Here is a 23,363-nt window from a genome sequence, read left to right on the forward strand (position 1 = left end):
CCCTTTTGTGTTGGTTAGTAAATGAAGGAGAACTTTTAATCATTGACTTTATGATTTTAAATGGAATACTGTGTCCATTTCTGCGTCCTCCTCCAGCCCGTGTGGCTGTAGCCCAGAGCAGCTCTCTGAGTCTGTTCACCAACAGAGATGCTGAGCTGGAACAGAGGGCCATGTTGCTCAAGCGCCTGGCCTTTACAATCTACAGTAGTGAAGTGGACCAATACCAAAAATACCTCCCTGACATACAAGGTATTGGAGAGCTCCCGTAAGGCAACCATTGATTGTGTCAGCTGTTCACTTGTGTAACTGTTTTAAGATGCATATTTCACGACGCGTTTTCTCAGAGCGCCTGGTGGAGAGCCTGCGTCTTCCTCAGGTGCCCATCCTCCATGCTCAGGTGTTCCTCTTCTTCAGGGTGCTGTTGCTGCGCATGTCGCCTCAGCACCTCACCTCATTATGGCCCACTATGATCACTGAACTGGTGAGCTCTCAATGCTGTCTCGAAAGATTGGGTTTTTCGATGACATTGTTGTCTATTGTCCGTTTTCTAACCTCGACATCTGTCTCTTTTTAGGTGCAGGTGTTTCTGTTGATGGAACAAGAACTGACAGCAGATGAGGACATATCAAGGTATGTTTTTGAGACTTACACTTTCAGGTAAACTCTGAATATAGTGGAACCTTAGTTCGTGAACTTAATTTGTTTCGAGGCTCTGTTGACCAGTCAAAGCAATTTTTCTTAATCAAATTGAATGGGAATAGATTTTAGTTTGGTCCAGCCCTAGAACCAAGTTACCTTTGCCATTGGCTGATGCAGACGCTCGACCTGAAGCATCGTTTGTGAGCCGAAGCAGTAGTTATCCAAAAATTTGTAAACAGATTTGTTCGTGAACTGAGGTTCCACTCTAACAACATACCTTTGTTAACCATAATGAGTAATCCTGTCTCTGGCCCTCCCCAGGACATCTGGGCCATCTGTGGCCGGTTTGGAAACCACCTATTCTGGAGGGAATGGCTTTTCAACGTCCTACAACAGCCAACGCTGGCTCAATCTCTATCTGTCAGCTTGCAAGCTGCTGGACTTGGCCTTGGCCCTGCCACCTGAAAGCCTTCCTCAGTTCCAAATGTCAGTACTTTGCGGGTCTATTCTCTCATTACTTTTAAAGACTTTGAGTGGAGAAAAAAAATCACAACTGGCCTTCATTATGGGGATTGACCAGATGTCCTTAAATTTATTTTAAATGGAAGAAGTGAATGATATTGAAATAGAAAATTAAATAATGAACAGGTTATTAGGGTAAATACATGGCCAGTTTGAAACAGCACATGTATTAAAAACACTTAATGGCAACAGCGCTACTGGTCATTTAAGACACCATTCTGCTTCAACAATCAGTGTTTCAGTCTGTTGCTGTCTTTCTTGATCCCAGGTACCGATGGGCCTTCATCCCTGAAGCCTCAGACGATTCTGGAATGGAGGTGAGGCGGCAAGGGACTCACCAGCGGGAGTTTAAACCCTACGTGGTCCGACTAGCCAAGCTGCTGAGGAAACGAGCTAAGGTAAAGCACCCATTTTTACACATTTTATTGAATAAGTGTGATGTGAAATTAGTTTCTTTGTTTCTCAGCAATTGTCCAAAGTCCACCGCTACAGAAACACATTTTCATCTTAAGTATTACCGATGCCCAAAATCTGCATTTGAGTACTAGTACAGTATTTGTTTCCAGCCTAACATAACTATATATAATTACATATTATAATTATGACCATTTTTGTGGAGCAATGTGGCAAGCAGAACATTTCATTTGTGGATACAGGATTTTATTTATTTATTTTTTTAACTCACCATTTTAAAGTGGACTGCGGTTGAGAAAATGATCATATGTTGACGAGCATGAGCATTCTGCCCCTCTCAGGAAACATGTTTAATATTAGTAGAGTTCTACGCTGCACTCAGTGCTCTTGTGGATGTCTGCTCCACAGAAAAATCCAGAAGATGACTGCTCCACTCGAACCCTTTCCTGGGAGCCAGGCCACCTGATGCTAACCCTCTATATAATCCGCAGCATGGAGCAGCTGCTTCCTTTCTTCAACCTGCTCAGTCAGGTGTTTAACAGCAAAGCCAGCAGCCGCTTAGGTCCTGCTTGCGCTCATAACCGTGCAGCTGGATTGTACTTTTGTCAAAAGGAGGGCCACAAACTGGAGAGCCAGAAAGTGTTCTGGAGTCGCGCTCGACAAAACATTGAAGAAATGGTCGAAAAGGACTTTCTGGAAGGTCTCATCAAGACGTGAAAACACAGGGGATTTACACATTCTGATCAGCACTCGGAAAAACCTCAACTTGAATGGCAGCAACACAGGAATACAATTGAGGGAAAATAATTTGTATTTTTTTTTTTTTGGTATTTATTATTATTTTACATTTCAAAAGCTATTTGATTTTAATTATTTGTACAAAGAGATAAGCCTTGATGGCTGATTTTTAATATTTCATGTTAGTCCTTTGGGACCAAGAAAAGCTGTGCCATTCCATATCGACATGAGTTAATAAAGACTTCTAACAGGAGCGGCTCACATTCGACCTTGCTGTTCATAACTAATGCTCGGCTGACTTGCAGCCTTTTAATGCCAATGGAAATCAGCAGTTAAGTGGGTTGAAACCTTAATTTGCCCTCTAAATCAAGGGTGCCCAACCATTTATGACCCAAGATTTATTTTTAAGCAACCAGCCTCCCATGACCAAGTTTTGTTTTTTTTTTTTGTTTTGTTTTTTTGGTGAACTAAAAATTTCAGAGCTGCTGGCTGAGCCCGGCACCTTATTTGAAGGAATTACAATTTTACATATTTACAAAAGTGACCAACTATTACAAAATATATAAAAATGATATTTTCTCTCTCTCCCTCTCTGTCTCTCTCTCTCTCTCTCTCTCTCTCTCTCTCTCCGCCTAAACCTCCCACGCTTGATTTTGGAACACCGCGATTGACTGGTTTGGCTCTCCTTTATGCAACAATTCTGGCAAAGGCATTGTGATATCAATACACATCAGGCTTATAATGGCTTTGCAGATTAAGCATGTTTTAGATTAGTCGTACTCTATACAGTAATAACCATTTTCAACACAGTTTATCGTGAAGAGGGAATTGCTGGAGCCTATCCCAGCTGACCTTGGGCGAAAGGCGGAACAACCCCTGAACTGGTCGGCAGTCAGTCACAGTGGACATGTAGAGACAAACAACCATACACGCACACATTCACACCGTCACCGAGTCGGAACCAACACTACGCTGCACAACACGCAATTCCACGGTGGGTTTACCACTACACCATCAACGACTACAATAATATCAAAGTTTGCTTTCACCAGGACACCTTGGATAGAATCCTACTGAATGACCTTATCATTAAGTACATGTACCCAATTAAAATAAATCCAACACAACAGTAGAAGCAAAAGGTCTGCCGTTGCAAAAATGCTGAGTGAGTTTTAGCTCTATTTCAGTGACTGAATATAAGATAAAAGACAACGATTCGAAACACCTCTCAGCTTGATGCAGAATACTGTAGTTCTACACCAGTGAACACAACACTGTTTAACTGACAATGTAAAACTGCACATAGGTTTCTGTGCTTCAGCATGTAACTATCTGATTTTTTTTTCTAGAATCCATAAAGCCTGCTAAAGTGGTGTGTTTTGTTGTTTTTTTTCTTATCAAAATTACTGTTGGAAACCACCACACACGGACTTACAGTACTGACCAGTTTTTTTTATTTTTATAGATGGCACACGAAGTGGAAATGTTGATTGAAACTGTAAAACGAAAATGCGAGTGTGTATGTGACACCATCAATGAATCATGGGGTGTAAATTAACTCTCGTGAATATAGTATACTCCAACCATCACACCATATGTACTAACACAGACTTCTGCTTGCGCCCATAACCGTGCAGCTGGATTGGTAGTCACTGTCGCTGATGGTGTAGTGGTACCCTCGCCTGACTTGCGTATGGGCAGCATGTGATCAGTGACGATGTGGGTTTGAATGGTTGTTTATTTTCTATATGTGCGCTGCGACTGACTGGCGACCAATTTAGGGTGTAGTCTGCATGAAGTCAGTTGAGATGGCCTCCAGCACCCATGTGCGACACTGTTCAGGATAAGCACTGGTGAAAATGGATACAAGTGGATGGTACTGAGTATTGAAGGACATGAGTGATTTATCCAGCGAGAAGCACCAGTGTCCTTTGAGGCGACTTCGCATATTGACGGCCACATAGCATAATTGCCCTGGACCTTATTTGACCAGGATATCTGCATAACTTCACACTCCTTCAACTGCTGCATCATCCTGCCTTTCTTCCTGTGTCCTTGACCAATCACAACACTTATTAGAATGCAAAAATACCAATCGGCCTTGCCCTAAGTCATCTTGTTGACTTGGGCAGTTTGATGCCACGAACATAATTGCAGAAAGCATGAGAAAGGGGGCTCGGCTGTCCACAAGTGGAGCATTAGCTCTTTTGATTCGTTTTCATCTGCTAAGAGTTCATTTTTCATAAATTTTCCAGACACTAGACATAATTTAGTCAATTAAAGGGAATATGAACTATGTATTTAAACCACATTTTTTCTGATAGCAAGTAGCTAATAAAGACTACAGAACACTGCTGATGTTTCTTAAAGGGATAATCCGACCCAAACGGCTGTTTTTAATTCAATGTTTATTTATTTATTTATGTATTTGTATTTTAATCAGGTAAATTACATTACGTTGCATTTTGAATTTCCTCATTTAGAGAAATCAGTAAATACCTAACTACTCTACAGTACTCTCAAAACCCCCCATTTTTAGTCACCCCCCCCCGCCCCCCTTCCCATGTCATGGTGGGGGTCAATGGAGGGACCAGACAAAATTTGTCCATTCAAAATCATTGTATATAATGTCCGAAAATGGCAATCCATCTGCACCAAAATTTACGTGGGCAGACATACTTGTACTCATTTCAACCTCTGAAAATGATTTAACTCTTCATGGCTCCTTTATGAACGAATGACAAACGCAGCTTCCATGCAGTTTCTCACATGCCATTCTTGCTACAGTATTTTGGGAAGTGCCCAACATGCACGGCGCTACACTGCGGCTTAGGGGGTGCTATAGCCCTGACAGAAAACGTCTAGCCCACATTCAACTCCCTCAACTTTCTTTGTTTATTTATTCATCCATCCATCTATTTAAGTTTTATGACATTACGTTCTAAAACGTTACAAAGTTCACATGTTGCCTTTCTGTTCCAATCCAATTCCTGTCCCCGTGTTTGTGCTGCAACTGTTAGATGTGTGTGTTTGTGAGGGCAGGGAGGGTGAGTCTTTCAGTCACTTATGCATTTGGTTTAGTTAGTACACTTTCGAATGTGATTTTAAATTTGTAGGGGGCACTACTGAGACATTTGTTTAAATTGCTCACAAAATAAAATAATTATTTTGTCAGGCTTCATGTGTGTGCTAAGTTATTTTTTGGGGGGCGAACAGCGCATTCATTGCCATGGCAACGTTTCACGTAAACTCACAAACTTCATGTTTTATCATGAAGGCCTAACCACTCGAGCAAACATGTAGGTCTGCTTAACACGTGAAGAGAAGAACATCAACGAATAAAATGTATTTCCTGTAGCCAGTAAGTGGTGCACCCACTATGATGAAAAATATGTTTGTAAATGTTGTCAGGCCTGGACGATCATCAAATGTGTGAAATTTTGAGAAGATAGGATTGTCTCGTGGTGACCCGGTGGTCGACTGGTTCGTGCATCGGCCTCACAGTGCAGATGTGCAGAATTTGATTCCGGCTCCGGCCTCCCTGTGTGGAGTTTGCATGTTCTCTTCGTGCCTTTGTGGGTTTTTTCCGGGTACTCTGGTTTCCTCCCACATTCCAAAAACATGCATGGAAGGCTGAGTGAACACTTTAATTGTCCCTAGGTGTGAGTGTGAGCGCAGATGGTTGTTCGTCTGTGTGTGCCCTGCGATTGGCTGGCAACTGGTTCAGGGTGTCCCCCACCTACTGCCCGAAGACAGCTGGGATAGGCTCCAGCACCCCCCATGACCTTTGTGAGGATAAAGCGGATTGGAAAATGGATAGTTGGATTTAGCAACACTAAAGTTTTGTTAGACTCCATAGGCAGGCAGCCCACCTCAGCTAACGCCACTGCAGCTGTCAAGACTAATTTTAGTGTTCGGCCCCTGATACAGCCAAAGGTATCTCTATGAGAATATCTTCTGACCAGGATGTGATAATTTCACACTGCTAACCTTGACAGTATCATTGTGGACGTGATCATGGCTTTTCCTAATAGGAGCTGACATTTAATGTCGATAAAATCACCTTTATATTTTCACAAGATGAATTAGACATGAGTAGAGATGTGACTATTCGTCACCACTTGTCGTTTTCAGACAACAGAATGTGCCAGAAGAAGCCAGGAAACAATATTACAATGGTTGCCTCCTCTCAATGACGTTAACAGGCTGAGGCGAAAATATACCTGACCACGCCCATAAAAATGGGCATCATTAAGATGTGCTGAATGTTGTAATAAAAATGCATTCAATCATTGCTGAGTTTTTCCAGGAGGTGAATTTTAGTGCTGACATTGGTTATGGTTAAACATGAAGAATGAATTTGGTTAATGTGGTCACATTTGGGAGAGTAAAACAATTTTGTTTATGTTTGCATGTCCAAGTCATGGCACGTTCTGCCGAAGTCACTTTTAATTGTTAAACAATTAATTTCTTTTTGTTTTCGCTCACTTGTTCACACATCTGGTTGAGTGTTTTGTTACCATATCAATAAAAAAATGTATTTTCTAACAATTGTGTTTTGAAATATGACTTAGGCAATTATGCCATGTGGCCGACGATACATGATAGGATTTTGCATAATTGCATTATTAACTACACAGCATGAATCTAAATATCCAGGAGCTGTAAAAGTACCTGCCACAGTTTTCGAGCAGAGTTGCATGCACAATATCAGCACCACGGACAGTGATTAAAGCTTCATGATGGTATGCAGTGCGTCAAGGCTCAAGGGATGTCCGCTGTCACCTTCATGTGACCAGCATCAAGCCAGGATGTCAACTAGCTTCTTTAACCCTTCGCGTCATTTCTGTCCTCGTAAGCCTCAGTTCTCGCGATGGCAGAAAGAGGCAACGGCAGTTTGGGCAGTGGCACTACATTGTCACATGACACGGCGAAAGGGCGGGGCGTGGCGATAAATGCAATAATAAATAAATAACAAGACCGAAGAGGACGCCAAACCGTAAAGAAAGAGAGAGAGAGAGAGAGAGAGCTTTTTAACATTCGGTGTTTGAAACGTGCTTCGACTGGGGTTGTGGGCGGCGGGGAGGGGGTCGCGGGACAGAGGTAGCATCCAGTGGAGGAGGAAGAAGAAAAGCGTTGCTCCGGATGTGGGGTGCTGCCAGCTTGGACCGAACGTTCCTCTGCTCAGACAAGGACTGTCAGAGAGGCTGTGAGGATTAAGCAGGAGGCCACAGGCTGGAAGACTGAGCGGAGGGGGACGCTTCAAGAGCATCATCCGAAGAGAAGCATTTTTTTCTCACGGGTTGAAAAATAACACGGGAATAAAAGAGTGAAGGTGATCGTTTCATTTGAATATCCACACTTTTTAAGGTGATCTTTCACAGCGTCCTGGAAGATTTTTTTTTGCCAACAAAAGACGCATGATTGGACCAATCCGTCACTACCACCATTGTTATGTAATAGAATTGTGTGTTGACTTCGAGCGCAGCAGCTGGGATTACTGAGGCTGCTCTTCATTTTCAAGTGGAGGTGGGTGGGTCGGACCACTCGATCGCTGAGGGTGGACTCCACTGAGAGGAGAAAATGTCGGGTCAGACGCTTACGGACCGCATCGCCGCGGCCCAGTATAGCTTGACTGGATCGGAAGTATCACGAGCTGTGTGTAAATCCACCACACATGAACAAACAGCCCCAAAGAAAAAACACCTGGAATGTGAGTAGGCTAATCTTATCAAATCTATCTATCTATCTATCTATCTATCTATCTATCTATCTATCTATCTATCTATCTATCTATCTATCTATCATCACTGATTATGTTCTTTAGGCCATGCACCAAAGTCACGGTGGTTGCCTCCCCCATGCAGTCAGCCAGATGTCTGTCATTATCATGTTGATGGATTCAACAATATTCGAAACTCGAGCTGTCTTTCACTTTAATTGAAATTGAGTAGCCAACAAACAGAGGTCTTGACACGCGCAAGAATCTATGGACAAACTGTGCACAACATAGTGTCAATGCTGCTGATGACATGTTGCTTTGGTGCAGGTGAATACATAATTGAAAAGGTTATAAGTGGTGTTGCTACCTATATGAACATAGGCCTCTCCCTGAATTGTTGTCACTGTTTGTCTTGCTTGATGGCACATATCCTATCCTTGGCATAACATTTTTTTAAACAACACCCAATGATGTACACACAATCTTTTACATTCACATAAACATTTACAGTATTAGATATTTAGTCTTCAATTAACCTAAAACGGAATGTTTTGGGGATGGGGGAGGAAGTCGGAGTTGGAGAAAATCTAGAACCTCTTGACTGTGAGGCAGAAGCGTTTACCACAACCACACCATGCTGCTGGAGTGTGGTCCCAACCCTGATAAATTAGGAGGTACAGTATGTCGTAATACATCTATACTCGCAGTACAACTCCAGTCATCCAATTTACTCACAAAACACATCACTCAGATTACATGATTAAATAATATGACGAATACAGGTAGACGAGACTTCTTCATTGATCTACTTTGTATATAAAAGTGTCGCCTTGTGGGGGTTATCAAGAAGAGCACTGAAGTGAACTGTTTCACCCCAATTTGAGTCTGGGAAATTCAGGAAACTCACGCTGTGAAATTCAAATCATTAAAGAGAAACCATTCTCTTAATCATTGTGTCAACTATGAATACACATCCGAGTGATGAACAGCTTTGACTTGCCAAAACTTCGTCCGATAGCAATTTGTTGATGTGGCTTCCACCCAAAAAGTACATACAGTACCTTGTGATCTCTTTTGTGACACAACATGCTGCAGTTATTTAGGAAGACCTGATATACACACAACTAAAAAAAGTAAGGCACATTTTTTTATTTTTTGCTACAGATTCAAAACATTTGGACAAACAATGAAGGTAAGAAAAGTGTACTGAAACCAATCTTTATACACCACAATATATCGTAGCAATCCGAGGAGATACCGGGGTTATGTGGTAAGGAAAGGGTGGGCCTCACTTTCATGAAAACTATTAATAATAACGACTTAATAAAATTGTTTTCCATTTTAATTCTCTCGTGTGTGCTTTCAATAATGACTTCATAAAATTATCTAATATTTTAATTCTCTAGTGTGTGCTCTCTATTGATTTTCTTTTTAAATGTAATGGTGTCCATGATTTACGTATTCCGACAGGTAGCAGCCCATCCTCACCTCACCTTGCAGTCTTTCAGAATAAGCAAAAATAGCACTGGGCAACAGCACCATCTAATGGTGGAGTCATAAATCCCCCGTCCAAAGAGACGGAACTAGGAAGGACCCTCCCATACGAAAAGTTCTGTGGAAACCTACACCTGGTCTATTATCTTTAATGGTCGCAATACTAAACTAAGAGTAACTACCTGAAGACTGAAAAATCTCTGTTAAACTAGTTAATGAATGGCAGGAAGACTGGTACCACGCAGTGGAGCCTTATTTCTCCGATGCAGAAGAAGGTCTAATCTGTCCAAAATGGCTCCTATTCTTTACACTCCCTGAGCCGCCCCAACATAGAAGGAGGGCTCTGCCTAGTCCATATGGCAGTGTGTGACACAGTGTTAACTGATTCCAACTAGACCAGGATGCAGATAGATAGGAAGTACGGTCCGGAAAAAGATCACAGCGACACAACGGCCAAGCCCAAACCCATCTATTTATTTATGTATTGTAACACATTGCATTACAATTGGATTGAAGTCTGGAATTCGACTGGGTCATCCAAAACCTTCATTTTGGTTTGTCTGATCCCTTCAGAGGTTGGACTTGCTGTTATGTTCCACGTCATTTTCCTGCTGCATAGTGCTTTGTTTGATCTTGAGGGCATGAACTGATGGCCTGACATTCTATGTCATCCAAAACCTTCACTTTGGTTGGTTTTGGATGACAACCAAGAGAGGTTGGACTTGCTTTTATGTCCTGGTTCATTTTCCTGCTGCATAGTGCTTTCCTTGAGCTTCAGGGCATGAAATGATGGCTTGACATTGGTATGCAGGATTTTCTGGTGGACAGCAGAATTGTTTGTGCCAGTAGATGCAGCAAGTTGTCCAGGTCCTGAAGTAGCATTTGAGAACATCACCATGCCACCACCATGTATTACTGTAGGCATTGTTTTGTTTTTATCAAATGCTGTGCTATTTCATGTAAAATGAAACTGGCTGTACAACTTTCAAATAGTTCAAGTTTTGTCGCATCAGTCTGTTTTTTTCCCCCAAAAAGTCTCAAGGATCCGATGGACCTTTGTGTTCTTTTTGGTGTTTTTTTGCCTCAGAATTCTCCAATGGATGCCATTTTTGCACTGTGTCCTTCTTATGGTTCAGTGCTCAGTAAGGCCTGCAGTTTTTGTATGCCACTCAGAGTTCTTCTGTGACCTCTTGGACAAGTTTTAATTGCATTTTTGGAGTAATTTTGATTGGCCGATAGCTCCTTGAAAGCTTTACCACTCGTTACAGTTTTCTCCGTTTGTGGATAACAGCTCTGACCTTGGATTGCTGGAGTCCCCAAGCCTTGGAAATGGCTTTATAACCTTTTCCAGACTGAAATACTTTGGTTGGGCATGATGTTTTTTCTTTTATCAGCCTACTTCACTTTGTTTGACAGATGCTGTTTAAGTGCTTTCTTGATTAATCGGGCAGCACCAAGGCCTGGGTGTGGCCAGAGAAACTCAACTCAGCTGTCCAAAAACTGTGGTTAAGCTTAGTTAACACATAATTTTACAAAGGGGGCAATGACTTTTTCACATTGGGACAGGTAGCTTGAACATTTCAGTGTGATGAATATGCAAAAAAGAAACCAGGAAGCGGGGGATTTTTTTTAAGACACTGTATTTGTATCCTGGATTCATAAGGCAGCATGGTGGAAGGTGGTTATTACATCTGCCTCTCAGTACTGAGATCATGGGTTCATACCTGGGCTCCAGCCTTCCTGTGTAGGGTTTGCACGTTCTCCCCATGACTGTGTGCATTTTCTGCGGGTATTCTGGATGCCTCCAACATTCCAAAAACATGCATGGTAGGTTCATTTAAGACCCAAAATTCTCATTCGGTGTGAATGGTTGTTTGGCGACCAGTTTACTTCAGGGCCAAACACAGCTGGGATAGGCCCCAGCTCATCTGTGTAAATAATAATAATGCTAATGGTTGCATGGATTCATCAATTGGTTTTAAAAAAAAAATCCTTTTTAACTTGTGTTTCAGTAAAGGGCATGATGAAAGATGCATTGGCTTTGTTTTGGAGAACAACCATTGTGTCATTACTGATTCCTGTTAAATTCTACTCACCTTGACAAATACACAGTCAGGGATTCTGAAATGTATCTGTAATATTAATGTAATTTGCCGAACATCATCATTTATCTCCACTGTCCTGTCTAATTTGGGACCGACCTCAACAAAACATGTTCAGTTTCCTGTACGAGGATTCATCCACAATTTATTGAAATTGCTTTCTTAGGTATGGATTAAAATACCAGTAGTCTCAGACTCATCTTGAGCTAAATAATCTCCTGTTTTGAAGAAAGACAAGAGCTAATCCAGTTGTAAATCCAAGATTTAAGATTGGCCAGGGGAAGGTTTAAATTCAGTGTAAAGGCTGAATGAGTCATTTTGTATTGGTAGATGTCATGTTCCCATTAAGTGTCCCTCAACAGGAGCTGCTGAACTGTCCAGATGATCATCATCTGGGAGACCTTCCAAGGGTTGTTGGCTTTCAATTATCCCCATCCAAAACTCACCCAGTTCATCTGATATCTGTTATCTGGTCTAACTGGGGGTCCCACCTGTCGAGAAGCACTCCTTTCAAGCAATTGCTGTATGGTTTTCTTTAACTGTATATTAATGGTATTCCGCAGCATCTTTACAAGCCACTATATGAATGTGTGTCTGCGTGTGCCTCATATGAGAAAACATGCGTTTCATAGTGAATGACAAGAAAAGTCAAGATGACATAAAATTCAGTCCTACCTGAAATGATTGGAGGGTCCTGTTACTATGTGTTCATTTGAATTATATTCTTTCATAATCACATGCATTTTGTCTTTTTCCATTTCTATCTTCAAGTGCGGGGTACTTTGAAATTATTTCTCTCAAAAGCATCTTCTCACTTTCACGGACGTTTTTGGAACACTTTCTTTTCCGTTTCTCCATGCTTGATCATTGGTGAAACTCCTCTTCCGCACACACACACACACACACACACACACACACACACACACACACACACACACACACACGCCCGCGCACATTCACAGCAACAGCAAAAATTTCTAATAGAAATATTCCACCCCAGGTTTTCAGAGCGCCCTCAAGTTTGTGCCATTGATTATCTCTGTGTGAGACTGAAGTTTGCAACTAGTAAATCACAAGTTACATAGCATCTCAAATTGCAATTTGATTGGTCTGGATTAAATTAAATAAAGTTAGTCTAGTTCTGGATTTAGTTAAGGTTTGTACGGGAACCAGGGCCAAACTGGTTTCCAGTTCGGTCTACTGTTATTGAGTATAGCTCTCTGGTTCTCCATAAAATTCTTGATTAGATGATTGTGAATCCGTTTTTGCTGCAATGATACCCTTCATCACCAGTAGCAGACCAAAAAGTCAAGTTGCCTTGAATGCATAATTAGATACTGTACAGGCATACAAACTGCTTGAAAAACAGAGCAATTTGACACCTGCTTAAACTCGAGCACGCTGAAGTAAATAGGCCAACAGTCATTCTGTTCCAACCTTCTCTGCTGTTTGTGGGCTTCACTGTCAGGTGATGCACCAACAGAAACAGTATGGACTGAGAGAGGGAGTGTCAAAGAGATAATTATTCATAATATCTTGCATACAAATTCTGTTCATTTCTATCATTCATTATTCATTCAAGTCTAATAGGGCTGTCAATGACAAATCTTTTCAGAATCAATTATCCTATTGATTATTCTAGCAATTACTCATGTAATCATCCGGTTGACAATTTTTATTTTTATTTATTTTTTTACTTTTTTGGGGGTGTGGATATATCTGACAGTGATCAGCACACTTCTACAAATAACACTTCAAGGGTACCTATGCTGGCCCATTTCAAGGTATTGATGCGGAAAGGGAACCATATTGTGAGCGTTGATAAATCATCTTTGTATATAGTCTTGTATTCGCCAAAACAGGGTGCCCGCAGTCCTCATGGTGCATTTTAATGCAAGACTCCTTGGTAGGAATGGATGCGTCGCCATGTATTTGACTGGGCCCTCCTTCCCTTGCACTGACCAGTGGCGGTTGAGTGGTATGCCAGACTGTTGTTGTCATATAATGTACCGTATATTGTCATGTATAGTGCTGAGGGGTGGCGGCTCGGTGCTCGAGTGGTTAGCGCGTCAATCTCACAGTGCAGAGGTTGTGGGTTCGATCCTGGCTCCGGCCTCCCTGTGTGGAGTTTGCATGTTCTCTTCGTGCCTGTGTGGGTTTTTTCCGGGGACTCCGGTTTCCTCCCACATTCCAAAAACATGCATGGAAGGCTGAGTGAACACTTTAAATTGTCCCTAGGTGAGAGTGTGAGCACGGATGGTTGTTCGTTTGTGTGTGCCCTGCGATTGGCTGGCAACCGGTTCAGAGTGTCCCCCGCCCACTGCCCGAAGACAGCTGGGATAGGCTCCAGCATCCCCGCAACCTTTGTGAGGATGAAGTGGATTGGAAAATAGATGAATGGATGGTCATACTGCTGTTGGTTGGCGACCAGTCCAGAGTGTATACCTCCTCTTGGCCAAAGTCCAGATCACCGTCACCCTAGTGAGGACAAGCAGGATAGAAAATGGATGGAGCATGGAGTTTTTCATCGATCCTTTGTTTGGATTTCTTTTTTGAGGTATTATGATCAGTGTATTCCACAATAATGAAATGTAGGTAAACATATCTCTACTTTTTACAGGCCATAATGATTAGACCTTTTGTGTCTTTTTTTTTTTTTTTTTTTTAAATCACTCAGGTCTTATCAGCATCTTCGAGCTATTTATTTTTAGCTGTTTCTTTGGATTTCTTCTCTTCCACTCCCTCATCATTACATTGACCAAAGAAATGCGAGGCGAGGTTGGTCGGTGTCAAGTGCGCTTCCAACTGTTTCTCTGTACTGACGAATACCGTGTGGGTGTTGACTATTCTCCCAACAGCGTGCCTCCAGATTAATGAGCTGAGAGCAGTGTCTCGCTGATATACACTACAACTGTTATCTCCTCTTGTTACTCCTCACTCCTTCTCCTTGTGGTGACTTCTTCAGCCCATGTTGAAATATAGTCTGAAAGCTACTTGTGTAATTGAAAAGGTATTCACACTACATTATTGATGTCGCTTTGCCCTTAATGTGACACGGGTGAGCAATTCTGAATGCTCATGAACCTGTTCAGAGTGACTACATTTGATAAACTTTGGCAAAGTTTTCCTTTTCATACAGTTAATTGTACTTAATGTTATATCGAAAAAGTTTTTCCAGATCTGTATTTCATTCATAATATTTTTTAGAGCAATGATTTTAATCATAGTCACAATGTGATGGTTCCTTCACCTGACTTACAGGGTTGCTTCACCTAAACATTCTGTGTTATGCAGTCATAAATAAGTGAATAAACAATGCATCATGTCGTTGTGGCCAAGTATTATAGATACAGATAATCTACGATGCACAGTAAATGGGCTGGAGGAATTAATTCACGCATGATTCATCCGTTCTACAGAATACCTGTCGTTCTGTAGGGGTGCACCTCCAATAAGAAGCTGAGGCAGGCTAGCTGCGTGTATACAATAGTGACGTTACATATCCCCATCTTAAAATATTCATGTCCAAATAATTTGATTGTCTTTCTCAAGTTAATTTGAGATACTGTAATTATCGTCTGTGGGCCAAAGGATCGCTGCTACTATGGATGGTCAATTGGAGGTGCTTCCCAAGGCAAATGAGGTTAGATGTGCGCGAATGTGGCAGTTTAGAACTTATGGTATTTATCAACATGTCACTTCCTGGTTTGAGTACAGCAGGTATTTGATAAATGCGGATTTTTGGTACTTATGCACATTCTAAATTTCACTTGTACGAACTAATTGAGAATCTGTTCTACGCACTCTTTTAATGACGCTCCAGTTTTCTTTCAGTCCTTGTTGGCTTATTCTGTTACAGGTTGCGGGTTGTTGTGGCTGCAGCAAAAGGTGGACCCAGGTTCAGAGATGCAGGGAGGCAAGGCAAGAGCGCAGCGTTTACCCAAACAAAATGCATTAATTTTCCCCAAATAAAACAAAGGCATGTGGAATCAAAAATACAGAAGCAACAAAGAGAAAGAACCAACAAGGACTTCACACACAAGTGACTACTTGTTTATTATAATCAGCCCTAGTCTAGATGTGGTGGTGGTTTTACTCTTGTGGCGTCCACCCACTTGGGGATCAAACCGGCGCCGTCACCCATGTCTCTGCCTTGGGAGCATAGAGCGCTCACTGCTGAGGTGTAAAAGCCTTGGCCAAACCTGGGCCATCAGCTCAGTAGCCAGCACTCGATTTGAAGGCAGGGGAAGTGAGGTTTTGTTAACGTACAACCCCCGCAGCTCAAGCTGGTATGCATTACGTAGACATACAGTCGATGTTGACCTTGCCATCTTTTCAACAAACAGGGTGTAGTCTGCTCATTTACAACTCCCTATGACGATGAACATGAAATTGCCATGCAGCAATAACTTAACTCATTCAAACCGAACCAGGAGTGCACTCCGTTTGGTCTCAGTTGCTTCAAGCCATGATTTAAGAGTCAGTTGCACGCTATTGACAGAATTCTTATGACGTACTTAATTAATTGTTTACTATGTAATCCATCTGTAGTCTAATCATACATTAGATGTTGACCCATCTATTCACCACAGCGTAGGTTCTGATTCATTCTATCAGTTTTCTGCTAGGTAGAGTCAAGCTTGGTTGTGATGTGATCCTGAGCCATCCCTATTTTATGATCTCAGGATTTCTTTATTGAGTTTGTGTAGTCATCAGCATCCGTCTCCTGTAGAATTGAGCTTCTTCCTTAGATGTCATTTCCAACCTCCTCTGTTGTTTCGCTGGCACACCACATTGGCAGTGGTGCACGGTGCATTCTGGGTGTTTTTTTTTCCCTTGCCTGTGTGTTGCTTGAGGGTGAGAGGTGCTATAAATAGTGTACTTTCATGGTCCATTCATGTGTAACTCACCAAAGCATCACTCATGTGGCATGACTTGTATCACCGCCCCTCCTCCCTCACTGCTCTCGCATATCCAGAACCGATAGCGCATCTTTCAATGTTGCCTTCTGATGTGTTTGTACCTAAAACATCGTACTGTACTCTAATATGCACTGTTGATGTTCGTGTATTGTTCTCTGTTTTGGGTTCGGTATGTGCATGTCTGACTCATGAGCTGCGCTGTCCATATAATCCGCATCAATTTTCAATTTGTTGTGGTGGAAGTTTGTACCTGTGATGAGCTGAACATACGTACATATTTGTTGCCACTGCAAATACTAGTCCATCCATCCATCCATCCATCCATTTTCCGATCCGCTTATCCTCACAAGTGTCGTGGGGGGTGGTGGAGCCTATCGTAGATGTCTTCGGGCAGTAGGCGAGGGACACCCTGAACCGGTTGCCAGCCAATCGCAGGGCACACAGAGATGAACAACCATCCACACTCACACCTGGGGACATTTTGGAGTGTTCAATCAGCCTGCCATGCATGTTTTTGGAATGTGGGAGGAAACTGGAGTACCCAGAGAAAACCCACGCAGGCCCAGGGCGAGAACATGCAAACTCCACACAGGGAGGCCAGAGCTGGAATTGAACCAGGAACTCTGCACTGTGAGGTTGACGCGCTAACCACCGGGCCGCCCGCAAATACTAGTGCAATATGTAAATCAGTGTCAAAATATGAGGACGATATTGCTCATACCTTGTTTAAAGTTAGCAAATATATGTTTCGCACTTGTTATAATAATCATTAACTGTCATTCTAAAATTACGATACATGGTCAAGTCGTCACTGGTCATTCATCTGTGATGCACTTCCCAGTCTGTATTAGTGTTTATGTTCTTGCCAGTGTCAGTGCAAATAGCACCAGGATCTTGCATTACATCTGTGAAGGAATACACAGCTGTAACGCATTCCAAAAAAGATCTCCTATCACAGCACAGTGATTGGCCCATTCAGAACACATCTGCTAACATAGAGAGTAATGTTCAATTACTTGGCTGCTACTAACAAAGGAAAGTGGTCTTGTTAAATGATGAAACTGCCATTCAGCAAATGGTTGAAGGACTTTCTATAATAGAGTCCAATTGACATTTTAAACAATTTTATGCTGCCAACATTGTGGGTACAGTAGAGTATGGAAAGACCCTTTGGCTCTGCGGTGCATAAAAGACGATCCACAAAAGTGCAATTGGATGAGTCTAATGCGACGTTTACATGGATACTTATTTAACCATTCGCACAACGTAATCCCATCTTGTCCATGCAGACGGCTTTGTGTGGCGCAAAATGGCAGCAGATGACCGGAAGACACGTAGGAAACAGAAGAACAAGTGAAACGCCCGACATTGTACTATTTGCAAAACATGAGAGATACAGTCATACTAAAAAATGTCCTACATGTTAGCAATAAGTGGTGGACTACAAATAGAATTTAAATAAATCTCCCAAATGCAAGATGGAAAATGTGTTATGGTCTGATCACAGAATGCTGACATTTGAACAGGTGTGTGTTTTGATTGTATATCATCTACATGACAAATATATGCAGTGTGTAATAAACAAACAAGCAAGCCCAAAAGATCTTGTGCAAATAGATGTCAGAAAAAAACCGAACTATTGACGTCAGCTCTGTCAGAACCGCCAAATAAAATGAGTCAGAAAAAGTTTTTTTGTTTTTTTTTTTTGTCTGCAGGCAGAAATCCTAACTAAGTACAAAGGAAAATCTTACCGAGTGTTGTCCCACTCCAAATATCATGGGCCCAACAGATGGACTATTGCTTCAGGTTTATCAATAAAGGAAGCGAAGTGGTTGTGCATGCTTTGCCAAATCAATAACGTCAGTGTCGTTTGCCAAAGCACTTAGCAGAAGTCTGTAAAACTTGTCCTCCATCAAGCAAAACCTTCAAGTCTGCCATTCTTTCCTTTTGATGATGCCAGCTCCAGTAATACTGCAGCATCCGCATGGATCTTCCATTCATAAGTGCCAAGTTTTGCTCTTGTCGCATCGAACCTAGGACGGGGTATCAGCTTCTCTCATCGTCAGGATGGATTTGTTATATTACAATCACTTTTGTAAGTCCATCATCCTTGTAACTTGGTTCATCAACCATCAATTTAGCATAGTTGTTAGGGTTTGGGTGTGACCCCAAGAGCACGACAACAGGCAGGTATTGTTGAAGCCAACACTTGGCGTAGTTTATTCGAAGAGTCTTCGCAAAGTCACTCAGGAGGAAGCACGAGGAGTCCACAAGGAATTGTCCACACAAGGAACAAGCAGCTGTAGGAAATGGCAACAAAGTCCACTGGCGTGGTGACGGCACGAACTTGCACTGAGGAATGGTCTGTGAGTCAATATGTACCAGTCCAAACGAGCAAATAGGCAACAGGTGGGTGATGAGCTGACGAGTCTCAGGTGTGAGGTGCAGAGCACCCTGGCTGAGGAGGCTGCCTGGCTGGCCCCTCCCTAACAGAAGTACCCGGAGAAAACCCACACAGACACGAGGAGAACATGCAAACTCCACATAGGGAAGGTCGGAGCCGGAATCGAACCCTGCACCACTGCTCTGTATAGTTGAATTTAGCAGCATGGTGGTTAACTGGTTAGCGCATCAACCTCACAGTGCATAGGTCGTGGGTTCGATCCTGGCTCTGGCCTTCCTGTGTGGAGTTTGCATGTTCTCCGCGGGCCCGCGTGGGTGCTGAGGAGGCTGCCTCATCAACCCCTCCCTAACAATAGTAGTTGAACAAGGGATCGGCAATTGGCGGCCCACAGGCCACTCTATTAGGGCGCGGGGGGATTATTATGACCACCCTTACTCAACTACATTTGACCCGTGCATGATTGTGGCTCGTCATCTGCAACTTAACTGATTAGCATATTCTTTTTGTGTGAAACAGAAATGGAGAATACAGTGATTTGCAAATTATATTCAACCTATATTTAATTGAATACACCATGAAGAAAATAGATTTAATGCTAAATCTGATGGGCTTTGTTTTTAGCAAATAATCGTTAACTTTGAATTTTATGGCCGAAAAAGCTGGAACAGGGTCATGTGTTGAGTTATCTTTTCTTTTAGCAACTTTCAATAAACATTTGGGAACTGAGGAGACACTAATTGTAGAAGCGTTGTATGTGTAATTCTTTCACATTCTTCCTTGTTGTACAGCTTTAGCTGCTCAATGTATTTGACTTAAGAAGTGCGATAAGTGGAATACGTGTGTATTTTTGCGTTATTTTCTTATATTTCTAGAGTGAAATCACACTCAGTGCTGCAGCTGTGTGTTCAGACTACTGCTACAGACAACGTGATTGTAATTGATCTGTGTAAATGTTACTATTATAGTTATCTGCAGTTGACTGCCTCCGCTTGTCACTGGATGGGCTCACCCTACAAATTAGCGTGTCTCACACAAAGAGCAGAATTTGGACCCAGACTTTGACAGGAAACCAAAGCGGAAAAATGGAGTCTTTATGTAGAAAAATGCAAAGTAAAACCAGAGAGCACGGTGGCATGAAGAAGGCATTGAGGAAAGCTTGGCGTTCTAGCCACGTGTCACTGAACGACTCAGGCTTAAAAACGAAGAAATATGAAGCCATGCCCAACTCTATATGACAAAATAAAGATCACAACATAAAGGACCCTAACCAAAACACAACCAGTCACAAGACTATGAAAGGTTTGATCCCTCCACTTCTCATAGAATTGAACATTAATAAATAATAAGATATGAGCAATTACACAGATATCTCACCATATTATCCCCAGCCAATGTATTTCTTGCCAATTGAAGAAACAGTTCAAAAATAATGATCATGTGAAATACAACTGACTATATCCACGCTAAAAACAGTTCAATTCATCCATCCATCCATCCGCTTATCCTCACAAGGGTCATTGGCGTGCTGTAGCCTATCCCAGCTGTCTTCGGGCAGTAGGCAGGGGACACCCTGAACCGGTTGCCAGCCAATCGCAGGGCACACATAGACGAACAACCATTTGCGCTCACAATCACAGTGGTTAGTATGTCGGCTCCACAGTGCAGAGGTGCAGGGTTCGACTCCGGCTCCGGCCCTCCTGTGTGAAGTTTGAATGATCTTCCTGTGCCTGCGTGGGTTTTCTCCGGGTACTCCGGTTTCCTCCCACATTCCAAAAACATGCATGGCAGGTTAACGGAGCACTCTAAATTGTCCTTGGGTGTGATTGTGATAGCCTTGTGACGATAAGTGGATCAGAAAATGGATGGATGGAGGAAGTGGCTTGCAAATACGTATTTCTTCCAGCTTCCAGAATGAGTTATAGGAAAAAAGAGTAGTGAGCATGAAGAGAACCTTCTACTGTGGAGAACTAGCTCATAATTTTTGAATAAAAAAACGTATGACTGAGTCCCTGCACTGTGTATTTTTGTTGTTTCTGTTCAAAAGTCCTGTTAAGACGCACACATCCAACATGGTTACTTGATGGGAAAAGAAAACAACATTTTAGGGCAACTTTGTCAATTTAAATGAACACAGTCTTTTTTTTTTAATTACATTGATCAGTATCATATTTATTTTAGGGTTATTGCTGAAAGATGAGAGTGAGGGAATATGTGACATGGGTTGTTTTGACTTTTTTTTGTCCATTTGATGTCCTTAGTGTTGTTTTCACTGAAGCACAATTTGATCAGTGAATCCATTTTAGCACAATTTGAAGTAAAGCCTCAACACCTCATACTTTACTCGCCCATCTCCAACTGTGTGATGATGACCCAAAGCAAAAGGTCCACCTCGTCATCCATCCAAACAAAACCTTCCTTCCACCATGATTTTGAAATATGGCCATTGTCTACTCTTCTTTGCTGATGGTTCTTCTTCTTTCGACTAACGAAGTCGGCTCTGTTTCCTTGTGGACATGGCCTTAAAGGAACATTATCATCCAATTACAGTACATATACTGTATCTAGCCGACCAATCAAAATGCCAGGATCGAGCAACACCTCGTGTGCTCTGCTCATCAAGAAGGTGTGGCACAGGTTTATGCAGCCATTGGGCTTTAGTGGTGGAATAATCAGTGCCACGGTGTCCCAGCCACAGTGGGAAGTAAAGACTGACACACCCACACACACACACACACACACACACACACACACACACACACACACACACACACACACACACACACAAATGAACGACTCAGGCTTAAAAACGAAGAGATATGAAGCCATGCCCAACTCTATATGACAAAATAAAGATCACAACATAAAGGACCCTAACCAAAACACAACCAGTCACAAGACTATGAAAGTTTTGATCTCTCCACTTCTCATAGAATTGAACATTAATAAATAATAAGATATGAGCAATTACACAGATATCTGACCATATTATCACCAGCCAATGTATTTCTTGCCAATTGAAGAAACAGTTCAAAAATAATGATCATGTGAAATACAACTGACTATATCCACGCTAAAAACAGTTCAATTCATCCATCCATCCATCCATCCGCTTATCCTCACAAGGGTCACTGGCGTGCTGTAGCCTATCCCAGCTGTCTTCGGGCAGTAGGCGGGGGACACCCTGAACCGGTTACCAGCCAGTCGCAGGACACACATAGACGAACAACCATTTACGCTCACAATCACAGTGGTTGTCGGCCTCACAGTGCAGAAGTGCAGGGTTCGATTCCGGCTGCGGCCCTCCTGTGTGAAGTTTGCATGTCCTTCCTGTGCCTGCGTGGGTTTTCTCCGGGTACTCCGGTTTCCTCCCACATTCCCAAAATATGCATGGCAGGTTAACGGAGCACTCTAAATTGTCCTTGGGTGTGATTGTGAGAGCCTTGTGACGATAAGCGAATCAGAAAATGATGGATGGATGGATGGATGGATGGAGGAAGTGGCTTGCAAATACGTATTTCTTCCAGCTTTGTCAGTGTCCTGTGAATGAGTTATCGGGAAAAAAAAAAAGCAGTGAGCATGAAGAGGACCTTCTATTGTAGAGAACTAGTTCATAATTTTTGAATAAAAAACATATGACTGAGTCCCTGCCCTGTGTGTTTTTGTTGTTTCTGTTGAAAAGTCCTGTGAAGACGTACACGTCCAACATGGTTACTTGATGGGAAAAAGAAAAAAAAATTAGGGCAACTTTGTCGATTTAAATGAACAGTATTTTTTTTTTTTATTACATTGATCAGTATCATATTTATTTTACGATTATCGCTGAAAGATTAGTGTGAGTGAATTTGGGACATGGGTTGTTTTGACTTTTTTTGTCCATTTGATGTCCTTAGTGTTGCTTTCACTGTAGCACAATTTGATCAGTGAATCCATTTTAGCACAATTTGAAGGAAAGCCTCAACACCTCATACTTTACTTGCCCATCTCCAACTGTGTGATGGTGACCCGAAGTAAAAGGTCCACCTCGTCATCCATCCAAACAAAACCTTCCTTCCACCATGATTTTGAAATATGGCCATTGTCTACTCTTCTTTGCTGATGGTTCTTCTTCTTTCGACTAACGAATTCGGCTCTGTTTCCTTGTGGACATGGCCTTAAAGGAACATTATCATCCAATTACAGTACATATACTGTATCTAGCCGACCAATCAAAATGCCAGGATCGAGCAACACCTCGTGTGCTCTGCTCATCAAGAAGGTGTGGCACAGGTTTATGCAGCCATCGGGCTTTAGTGGTGGAAGAATCAGTGCCACGGTGTCCCAGCCACAGTGGGAAGTAAAGACTGACACACCCACACACACACACACACACACACACACACACACACACACACACACACACACACACA

The 23,363-nt window shown here is 42.2% G+C and overlaps 2 protein-coding genes across 3 annotated transcripts in view; both read left to right on the top strand.

Moving 5' to 3' along the window:
- Positions 1-2,566, top strand: part of dop1a (DOP1 leucine zipper like protein A) — a 31,066-nt gene extending 28,500 nt beyond the window's left edge. Inside the window, exons 33-38 of the mRNA XM_019856267.1 lie at positions 97-249; positions 345-481; positions 575-630; positions 961-1,125; positions 1,430-1,559; positions 1,984-2,566. Coding sequence (XP_019711826.1) covers positions 97-249; positions 345-481; positions 575-630; positions 961-1,125; positions 1,430-1,559; positions 1,984-2,292 — 950 coding nt within the window. The 3' untranslated portion in view covers positions 2,293-2,566. The remainder of the gene's footprint in view (positions 1-96; positions 250-344; positions 482-574; positions 631-960; positions 1,126-1,429; positions 1,560-1,983) is intronic.
- Positions 2,567-7,303: 4,737 nt separating this feature from the next.
- Positions 7,304-23,363, top strand: part of snap91a (synaptosome associated protein 91a) — a 31,741-nt gene continuing 15,681 nt past the window's right edge. For both annotated transcript variants that reach the window (XM_019856309.1, XM_019856310.1), the window contains exon 1: positions 7,304-8,026. In XM_019856309.1, coding sequence (XP_019711868.1) covers positions 7,897-8,026 — 130 coding nt within the window. In that variant the 5' untranslated portion in view covers positions 7,304-7,896. The remainder of the gene's footprint in view (positions 8,027-23,363) is intronic.

Source organism: Hippocampus comes, unplaced genomic scaffold (assembly GCF_001891065.2).
Source record: "Hippocampus comes isolate QL1 unplaced genomic scaffold, H_comes_QL1_v1.1 scaffold327, whole genome shotgun sequence".
Taxonomy (NCBI): Eukaryota; Metazoa; Chordata; class Actinopteri; order Syngnathiformes; family Syngnathidae; genus Hippocampus; species Hippocampus comes.